This window comes from Salarias fasciatus, unplaced genomic scaffold, assembly GCF_902148845.1.
Source record: "Salarias fasciatus unplaced genomic scaffold, fSalaFa1.1, whole genome shotgun sequence".
Classification (NCBI taxonomy): Eukaryota; Metazoa; Chordata; class Actinopteri; order Blenniiformes; family Blenniidae; genus Salarias; species Salarias fasciatus.
In genome coordinates, this window is record NW_021941400.1 from 290,094 (window position 1) to 301,151 (window position 11,058).

The 11,058-nt window shown below is 42.2% G+C and overlaps 1 protein-coding gene across 1 annotated transcript; it reads right to left on the reverse strand.

Moving 5' to 3' along the window:
* Positions 1-594: 594 nt before the first annotated feature.
* Positions 595-3,024, reverse strand: LOC115385710 (PX domain-containing protein kinase-like protein). Its single transcript, XM_030087769.1, has 3 exons — positions 2,985-3,024; positions 1,229-1,501; positions 595-1,128 (listed from the first exon to the last, which is right to left on the reverse strand). Exons 2-3 carry the CDS (start codon positions 1,410-1,412, stop codon positions 887-889), a joined length of 426 nt encoding a protein of 141 aa, XP_029943629.1. The 5' UTR covers positions 1,413-1,501; positions 2,985-3,024; the 3' UTR covers positions 595-886.
* Positions 3,025-11,058: the final 8,034 nt, after the last annotated feature.

An 11,058-nucleotide genomic window follows, 5' to 3' on the forward strand; every position in this document is an offset into this window, starting at 1 on the left:
TCCTCCTTTGACTCCATCATTTATTGCTGGAGTTCACAAATGGAGACTTTTTCTCTCACAGAGGAAGAACAGAGTTTCCACTTGTAGCTGTCATGTTAATAAAGAGAAAGTCAAAGTTCACAGTGTGGAGGCTGCAGAGCAGAAAGCCACAGAACTGCTCTGCTGCAGTGGAGGAAGTGTGATGAGCTCTCACCAGCTTGTTTTTTCTCTTCTAATAACCACAGAGAACAAATTCACATCTGCTGCTGCTCCGTCATGAACGCCACTCCTGTCTGTCTGTCTTCTCTGTGGTTTGATTTCCTCTCAACATGTTTCTGATGAGACCTCCACCCACACACAGGTGAGCTGAGACCCTGAATACTGTTACTGTTGCACTGTGGGAAATATTTGGAGCTGATTGAATTCAGTTCAATCCATCAGTATCAATGTCATCAGAGTTTAGTAGATTGAACAGCTCTGTGTTTCATGAGGAAGAGACTGAAGATCATCAAAACTCCCATTCACTGTTCACTTCACAAGAAACTATCCTGATGAAGAGTGAAACACTTCCTGTTAGCGCTCAACATGTCAGACTGAAGAGAAAACACAACAAAACAACATTATGTGACATTTTATTCTGAAAGTAACACTGAGGAAATGTAAAGAAAGTTTAACATTGAGAAACAATATCATAAAAGAGAAAAACAGAGAAATATGTCATTAGTTTCTTTGTTTAAAATACTGACTGAACTGAAGTTCCTCTTTCTATTCTTCTTCTCTGTGTTTTCTACATGTGTTCAGGAGGAAGATTGTTTCAAGATAATCTTTGTTGTTCTTTACAGTTGATGACAGAAAACATGTTTGAGTTTTCCAGCAGGTGTGAGTGAGACGTCAAAGCTCTTGGAGGTCAGTCAGCATGTGTGGAGCTGGTGGACGGTCCTTTGTTTCTGAGGATCATCATCAGAGAGAGTCCAAAGCAGTAGACCACACTCTTCACTATCAGCACTGTGTACTGCAGGCAGAGCAGCCTCTCTCTGGACCAGTGTGGTGGAGGGACGGCTGGAGGAGGAGGAGGAGGAGTAGAAGGAGGAAGGGCAGGAGGAGGAGGAGTTGAGGGAGCAGTAGACGGAGAGGCAGTGACCTCTATGACTGAAATGGACAAAGGTCAACATGTCAGTGCTCTAAATAATGACAGTGAATCACGGCAATAGTCATCAAACCTTCTTCCCCTCGCCATTTCAAACTGTACCTTCCTCATGCTTCACGGAGCAGTAATATTGTGTTTCAGGATCATGCTGACCGAGCACCAAGATGGAGGTGGAGCGTCCCGACTCTCTGAGCTCCAGCTGCTCTCCCTCTCTGGAGTTCAGCTCCTCCAGGCCGCCGTTCTGCTTCAGTCTTTTCCAGGAGAACTGGACCTCAGGAGGGAACATGGCTGAGGCCACACACAGCAGGTGGTTCTTCAGGGGATCTCTGGAGGCTGCTGGGTACACGCTCACCACGGGCTTCACTACCTGCTGCTCTGGAATCAGACAGCAGCAACAAGCAGCACACACACACAACCACAAAGTCAACAGCAGCTTCCAGCTCTCAGCTACATTCAGTCTGATCCTGGAAACCACCTCAACTCTGATCAATCAGCTGATTGATGTGAACACAGTACAAAGGTCACTGCTCACTGTGTTCATGTTGATATCAGACTCTGTCTTCACCTCAGGTCCTCATGTGTTGCAGCTCACAGTGATTTTTAACAGAGAAATAAAGTGGTCAGAGTCGGGGCCACACAGTGGAGTCAGTGTGAGAAAGTTCCTGCTTCACATCCAGGCTGAACTCAGACTGAGTTTATGTGTGGAGTTTGCATGTTGTTCATGGGTGTACATTGCTCTTTTCCAGGTCTTCTGGTTTCGTACAGTTTAAAAGTTTTCTTTAACTCTCACCCTAACTGGTAACTCAGAATGTATTCCATTAGTGTTAATGTAAGAGACTAGTGAACTTCTCAGTTTTTTTCGATCTGATGGAAAAAGACAGAAAACAAGTCAGTCTTGATTTTAGCTGATGACATTCCTAAATTTGTGGCATTAAAGACATTTAACATCATACAGTCAGAACATTTTGATGAGGGATCAATGTTATTTTAAATGTATTTAAAATGTTTTGTTTGTAATTTATATTTGTGACTCTAATGTTTTTCAGATTTTATATATAATGGTTTGAGTTTATCTGGAAACCAAGAAAGTGCAGTAAATAAATTAAATTTTCACACAACTTTTTTGAATAGTTAATGCGTCAGATTTGTGTAATGATCATTGTGACTCATTATTTTCATGTCATCTGACGGGATATTTTACACAAAGTAAAATTCAATAAATATTTATCTAAAATATATTAGAATGTTGTCTAATTACTTTCATATCATTGTATATGTCTTTTAGCTTAATTTAAAAGTAATATTGAGTCTGCAAAAGAAATTTGTTACATCCTCTTAATGTTTTTCCACACAATATGTAATAACGAAAAAAAGATGATCAACTATTTTTTTCACATTTCAGGTGCATTAACAACAACATCCAGCACTGATTCATTTTTAATTGTGTGCTCATGTCAATGTCAAATACATTAAGTACAATACAGACATTAGTGAATATAACATGTTTTACATAATTATTTCAACATCAAATTAGCATGTATGTATTAAAGACTTGGCTTTAGAGTTTTTGTGTACCAGTGTATGACTGAAAAAGAAAGTTTTTGACACATTCATCAGTTTTGATTTAAAGCAAAGCCAATTCATAATTCATACTTTAAATTACACTTCAGCTTGTCTGTCAGTAATAATATGCATATAGTATGTCTGTACTTTCTAAAACTTTCTAAAATATCTGTGTTTGATGAATAAATTACACTGAAAAAAATGAATAACCTTTAAAAAAAAAACTCAAATTAAGCTAAGTTTCTATGTCTGCAAATAAAACAACAATACATATAAAGTAAACGTTTCTTCTTACCTGTTACATACAGTTTAGTCCCAGAGCCAAAGAAGTGAGCCCACACAGTGAGAAAGAGTGAAACAAAAACCCTCCTGCAGCTGAATGTGAGCTGAGCTGATGAGACTGTGTCATATTTCTGCTCCATAAAGAGTTTCTCTGATTTCTATCAACACATCTGTCTCTGGTTTCTTTGATACAATTTCAATTTCAATTTATTTATTTATTTAATTGGGACATTGCATATTAATGAACAGCATGTGTAAATATGCCGGAATGTAGCCATGGGCTAATTTCCATCCATAGTCCCTAGACAGGTGAATGTGACAATTGTCACGTAAACAAAGAAAACGACAGGGAATCAGTAACAGGGCAGAACACAGCGGTCACAAGTACACAACAATGAACAATCATAGAGGTAGACAAAAAACAAGAAAACCACACAGAAACAATTCACAGCCACAAACCCGGACGAGAGGACCTGAACAAAGATTGCCTAACCAGTACATTCATCATAGTTACATTAAATAAAATTATAGTTACAAATTACAGTTATTACAATCTTTAAAAATCATTACACGGTATATTCACTAAAATTACTTCTCTTTAAAGTGCTTTGTTACATTGCACATTGCCCTAATGTGCTTTATTGCAGCTCAGCTCTGATGATCATGTCTGTCTCTTGGTCAGTTCACAGCTTTAGTCCAAATGGAGCAGATCTGGACTGAAATACTAACTGTTGGACTGAAAGGAAACTTTTACTTTCTTGATCTCCAGAAGATGAACTTTTTGAAATAATTTAACTTCACCAGAAGCTGGAGATTTTTTTCTTCTCACTAAAATGAACCAAAAGCCATGAAAAAATAATTCAGAGGATGATCTGTAAAAATGATTATTGATTGTGGTCACACAGTGGATCAGTGATACACGGTCTTGCTACACAGCAACAAAAGCCTGGGTCGAAATTACTGGCCAAGGCCGGGGCCTTTCTGTGTGGAGTTTAAATGTTCTGCATGCGTGTGTGGGTCCTTTGGGTACTCTGGATTCTTCCCATGATCCCATGAATTTACTTGGCGAATCTAAACTGCCTCTCGTGTGAATGTGAGTGTGTGTAGTTGTGTGTGTTGGACCTGTGATGGACTGACATCTTTTCCAGGGTGGACCATTACCCCTACGTAGCTGGGACAGCCTCCAGCATCCCGTGACCCTGAACAGGATCAGAGGAACAAAAGGATGATTGACTGTTCTGATTATCTGATGTGTATGTTGTCTGAGGCAGAAATAAAAGTCAAATTTCTTCTGTTCAAATATTTCAAGATGTGTTGTTGCCATCTAATTCATTCATGAATCTGCTCCAGCACCGTGACTGACCTGGATGATACGATTGAAGTTATATGTTTATGTCAATATTTCAAACAATGCTGAAACATTTAGAGAATTGGGGTTGTATTTGAATTGGTGGGAAGTACCCATGAAAATCTCCCCAGGCACAGGTAGAAGATGAAAATTCTCCACAGAAAGACTGAAGACAGAGTGAAACCAGATTTTCTCATTGTGAAGCTGAAGTCTTCATCACTTCCTTGTTGTGCTGCTCTGATTTCATCTTTTTTGCAGGTGGAAGCAGCCATTACAGTGCGAGTAACGTAAACATTGCCCTGTGGACCGTCAACCCTCACAAAAACCATCAATCTTTATTGAAGTTTTTGCGACCAGATGAGTTTGAAACGAATGAAACTGTTACAGTTGCGGGGATGGAAGGACCCACATGCAGGCAGCACAGGCTGAGTTGAACTTCTTTATTTCCAGGGATACAGGAAGGACTAAATGGTGCGTAAATGGACTACACTTATATCTCACTTTTCATCAGCATTAACAGAGCCCAAAGCACTTGACACTGTGTTATCACATTCACCCATTCACACACACATTCACACACCACTGGAGGCGGCTGCCATGTAAAGTGTTCAAATCCACCCAGTGGACGCAATTTAGGGTTCGGTGTCTTAAGGACAGTACGACATGCAGACAGGGGGCGACAGGAATCAAACTAAGGAACACAGGAACACTGGAATACAGGACCGAGCTGAGCAGAGCTGATGCAGGCATGGACACACAACAGGACATGCGGACAGACCAGGCACCAACCTCCGCTCATAAATCATGAAGATAACGCGGAAGTGCAAAAAAGCTGTAATTCCGGAGAGATTCCAGCAGGGGGCGATGATGCTGGTTTCAAAAAGAGCCCAGGTCCCATTGGAACCCATTCAAAAATGCCGATTTTCAGAGTGCAAATAAACATATAAAGCGCCCGGTTTCAGGACATATTTTGGTCTCTATCACTAGTTTCTATAACCGTGCTGGCTTCACCAGACTCTGATTTTCACAGAAATCATCTGTTGATTTTATATTACGAGTTAAAGTTTTGCGTAAATCTCCCTATCACGGCGCTTCCTCTGTCCACGTGTTGCGGTCACGTGATGGGCTGGACCAATCACATTTACATCCGGTTTCAAATATTCAATGTGGAGACGTCCTGCTGGACTCACTTGTAGTCTTCAGAACGGCGGTTGAGAACTCTATGGGTGACGTCACGAAAGGTCTGTCCATTTATTTACTGTCTATGGTTTTGCCAAACTCCGTGCTGACTCCACACATCGTGCGCATTTAGTTGCAAATCGGTAAGAAAAGAGAATATTTATGATCAATCTCACCCTAATCTCACTTGTAAATAAGTTTCTTTGAGTTTTTCATTCACAAAATGTTACTCTGAGCCCGAGAAATACTAATTAGTTCGTGTTATCTGTGTTTCTTGCTGAAAAAAAGAGAAAGTGAAACTACACAAGGCAGCGCCATTTTATGTCCCTGCCATTGAGATTGGTGAGAGAAATGAAAAACTTTTGTTCACTGTTTAAAGCTTTAATTTGCACTGTAAAGAGCACTTCAGAAGAGTATTTTAAGATGTGTTTTTGTGTATCCATGTTGGATGATTCTGTATTTATGTTTCACAAGGTAAATGTGAGTTATTTTTGAGATACTGAAAAAAGTGATGTATTTCACTACAACAGCAGTGGAAATATTTCAATTTTCACTATTTGCTTTCATTGCACGCAGGATTTGTGTAGCAGTTTATACTTTAGTGGTTGAAAGACTAAATTAATTGAGATATGTTGTAATTTGTGATGCTGTCATTGACAGGTCAGGTTTTTTTTTATATTGGCTTTGTTACTGAGCGCTGGAATCAACCTTGGATGGCGAGCCAAGTCCGTGGATGAACCAGATCCTTCTACCACACAGCCTGGTGTGGTAGGCCAGAAGGTCAACCCCCCCATCCATGCCATTTTCCATCTTCTGCCCCTTACACACACCCACATACACGCCCCAGAACTCTCTTTATTCTTCATTTTCTTCTTCGGACATTTTTCTTTGGGACTAAAGGACAATTGCATCAACTGGACAATTCTTCGCACACACACAGAAGTGGAATTTGAGCAACTGATTGAAAATCACTCCACAAGGGAAACATTTTGTTAAGTTGGTTGATGAACTTTTGGTTTATGAAATGTTGAACATGATTTTGGTGATTAACTTGAATTGTAATTGATTGAATTTGATATTAATTGAAAGAAGGGTGCACCCAGGTAAGAAAGAGTGATTTAAACTGTGAATCTTACTAAAAGAAAGTGTGGTACCACAGAGAATTTTTGTTAAAAAACCTTTTATTTTGTTCCATTGTTTTGTGTTTATAATACTGTTCAACAATATATGCTGGCAATTCATCTTTTCAAACCGTGGTCTGAGTCTCATTCATTTTTCTATCTCCTGTTATGAGCCGAACCTACTGGTCCAATCATTTTAAATAATCTCATTTCATATATTTGGGTGAGCAAAATTTAAAGTGAGAGTAAAGGAGTCTTACATAGTGATTACAGTACATATGACGGTGTGATTGGAAGGTTTGGCAAGGGTGGCATCAATTCAAATGGTGTTCTCCTTCTAAACTTCTGTGTCCAGCGGTCCCTCTGCATCACCAATACATATTTCAACCAGATAGACCACCACTACTACTCCTGTATGCATCCCAGGTCTAAGCATTTCCATCTGCTTGGCTATATCCTTGTGCGAAGCAGCCATCTCAAAGAAGTGGCAGTTACGAGGGCTATGAGAGGAATAGAATGTTCCGCTGACCACTACCTCAGGTGACACGGGGGCACTGAGATCAGCTAGGGCTGATCTGAACCATGCCATCAGGGTAGCAAAGCGCACCCACTGCCAGAAGATCCAGGGATTCTTCCATGACCCTAGCAACACCAGACAACTGTGGCAGGGCATCAGGACTGCCACCGACTACAAAACAGCATCTCCTCCTCTACAAGGGGACATTGGCTTCCTCAATGAACTCAACAACTTCTTCGGAAGGTTTGAAGCCCTCAACCACACCCCTCCGAGGAAAGCCATCCCCCTCCCTAATGAGCAGGCACTGAGACTTGAATCCAAGGCGGTGTTGAGAACCCTGAGGAAAGTGAACGTGCGGAAAGCGGCAGGCCCTGATAAGATCCCTGGACGTGTGGTCAGGGAATGTGCTGATCAGCTGGCCCAGGTGCTCACTTACATCTTCAACACCTCACTGGACCAGGCTGTTGTCCCCCCATGCTTCAAGTCTTCCACCATCATCCCAGTGCCAAAGAAACCTGCTGTCTCCTGTCTGAATGCCTTTTGCCCTGTTGCACTCACTCCCACTCCCATCTTCATTAAGTGCTTCGAAAGGGTGATTAAGGACTTCATCATTTCAAAACTCCCCCCATCATTTGACCCGTTCCAGTTTGCATACCAGCCAAACCGCTCCACAGAGGATGCCATCTCCTCTGCCCTCCACGTAAGCCTGGAGCACTTGGAGAAGAGGAAAACTCACGTGCGAATGCTGTTCATGGACTTCAGTTCAGCATTCAACACCATCATCCTCCAGCACCGGGTTCAGAAACTGGTTCCTCTGGGCTTCAGCACCCCCCTGTGTAATTGGCTGCTGGACTTCCTCACCAACAGAACCTAGTCTGTACGGGTGGGCAGCAACATCTCTGATGTCATCTCCCTGAACACTGGTTCCCCACAGGGCTGTGTCCTGAGCCCCCTGCTGTTCACTCTGATGACCCATGACTGTCGTCCCAGAGTCGGCTCCAACCACATCCTGAAGTCAAGTCAAGTCAAGTCACTTTTATTTATATAGCACATTTATAAACGGCTTAGCCATACCAAAGTGCTTCACAAGGGCAATGAGCAAACAATAAAGCAATCAGAGAGGTGAAAAGGTATGTGGACGATACTACAGTAGTGGGTCTCATACAGGACGACGACGAACAGGCCTTCAGGGCGGAGATGAGACATCTTGAGGATTGGTGCGAGGAGAACAACCTGCTCCTGAAGGTTGACAAAAGAAAAGAGATCATTATCGACTTCAGGAGATCTTGACCCAACCACACACCACTGCTCATCAACAACACAGCCGTGGAAGTTGTTGAGAACATCAAGTTCCTAGGGATGCACATCACAGAAAACCTCAGCTGGTTTCTTCGCACCACATCTGAGGCCAAGAAAGCACAGCAATGGCTGCAATTCCTGCTTAGCCATAGCGTATCAGATCTCCTCGGACTCCTCCCACCCTCACCATGGACTGTTCTCCTTGCTGGTGTCTGGCAGGAGGTTCCGCAGCATCTGCTGCAGAACTGCCAGATTCATGAACAGCTTCTTCCCCCTGGCAATCAGACTTCTGAATGCCACATAACCATCCCACATCTACCTTGAACATTCTCCTGACACTGTTTATGCAATATTCATGAAAATCTGTGCCACTCATACTCATACTACCTCTCCTGTGGCTCTGTGGTTTGATGCAAAATATCTGTTTCCAGTTAAGGTCTGATTTTCTTATTTTTAACAGTGCAATATTTGTTACGTCCACCAACGAGGCCAAGGTAATCACTTCGGTTTGTTGGTTTGTTTGTTAGCAACATTACGGAAAAAGTAATGGACGGATTGCAATGAAACTTTGTGGGTCTTGGGCTAACTTAGAATCCATTAAATTTTTGTTATGATCCGGATCACTGTCTGGATTCACAAATTTTTTAAAGGATTCTTTATCATTGACCGATAGGGTGTACCGCCCAGCGGAACTTCAGTTTTAGTTCCTAGGTCGGACCTGTTTCACGGGCGTGACAGTCGCGCAGCAGCACGACAAAATCACCACAAGTTGGCTTCTCTTCAAAACTTGATCAGAGCTTTGTCTGTAAGCGATTTCACCCTATGTTGGACTGTTTGTTTCCTTTGTTATGCATCTCTGCATGTCCCTCATTGTGTTGTTTTTTAATTGCTGAGTTACGTAGGGTGGCGACTTTCATTTTACCACTGTAGTACTGTATCTATCCAGCAGAGGGCCTCAGTACTACGTCTTACATTGATGACAGGCTTTGTTTACATCTGCTTAGTTATATTTATATATGGTGTTCTTATTGTTGTTGGTGACTAATTTGACCTGTGGTGGAGGTCTGCGCTCTCTGAGTGCCAAATTCTAGTTCATTTTCTGTAATGATATCATTGATTAGTCATAGATCATTTTAACTAATTGTGTTAATCGTTATCCTGTGCATAGCTTTGTCCTCATATTTATTCTGTCTATTTATTCTGGTGCTAAAAAGCATCTATTTATTGATAATATCACAGTGTGTTATAATTCAGGAAGCCAAAAGCAACGTAATTTCATTTCTCAGTGCACTGTTGTGTATTGTCAAATGACAATAAAGGAAGTCTAAGTCTAAGTCTACTTCATACGCAGAAAAGTTGACCTACAGCTGGAACTTCCAAGAAGGAAATGTGCCTCGACCATTCTCAAGAAACTGGATGTAAAGAAGCTAAATTCCACTCAATACCAGGATGAGCCAATCACTGCACAAGCCTCTAGAGGAGATGCAAACACAAGTGGATGTGAATGCCATTTGGAGCACATTGAAGGACACTATCCTGAATGCAACAATGGAAGTTCTTGGTCACCCCAACCGAAGCTCACCGGACTGGTTCTTGGAAAATCAGGATACGATTCAACCTCTCCTTCTAGAGAAACAAAAGGCTCACAACCAACATTTGAGTGAGAACTCAGAAAGTAGCAAGCAGCTGTTGTCCAATGCTAGGTCACAACTCCAGCGTGAAATAAGAAGACTGAAGAACGTGGTGGGACAAGAAGAGAGATGAGCTGCAATCGCTTGCAGATGCTGGTGACTCACATGGCCTGTTCTCAGCTCTGAAGTCTGTTTATGGCCCAAGAACAAACACTCTTTCTCCTGTCAAGTCAGTTGATGGGAGTTACCTCTTCAAAAATCTATCCGACATAAACTGATGGCGTGAACACTTCCACAAGCAACTGAACCAACAAGGCTCAGCAAGAGGAGATGCTCTACATCTACACTGACAGCTCACCCCACAAGACATGAACTGGATGAACCAATCACTTCGGCTGAGGTGGAAAAGGCATTGAAACAGACTCGATCTGGAAAGTCTCCTGGCTCAGATGGGATCACCTCGGATGTCCTGAAACATGGTGGCCAACAGGTCATAGAGCACCTGTTGCACTTGTACAATCTCTGCTGGGAACAAGAACAATTACCTCAGGACTTCAAGGATGCACTGATAGTTACCATCTATAAGAAGAAGGGCGACAGAAGTGACTGTGGTAACCACCGAGGGATTTCCCTTCTAACAATCGCTGGGAAAGTCTTTGCAAAGGTTCTCTTAAACAGACTGAAGAAGTTGTCAGAGTGTCCTGCCTAAAAGTCAATGTGGTTTCAGGGCTGGTAGGTCAACAACTGACATGATCTTTACTGTGCATAACTGCAAGAGAAGACTTTTGAACAACAGCAACAGCTGTACATTATCTTGATAGACTTTTCTAAAGTCTATGAAGTCGGGGTCTCCTCTCTCTGGGAGGAGACCCTGGGGAAGACCTAGGACATGCTGGAGAGACTATGTCTCTCAGCTGGCCTGGGAACACCTTGGGATCCACCCAGAGGAGCTGGAGGAAGTGTCTGGGGACAGGGAAGTTTGGGCATACCTG

Excerpts from the sequence above, each read along its gene's own strand:
- LOC115385710 (XM_030087769.1), bottom strand. The coding sequence starts at position 1,412 with ATGTTCCCTCCTGAGGTCCAGTTCTCCTGGAAAAGACTGAAGCAGAAC. Across the intron at positions 1,129-1,228 it reads CTCCGTGAAGCATGAGGAAG|TCATAGAGGTCACTGCCTCT; the intron begins GTACAGTTTGAA and ends TGTCCATTTCAG.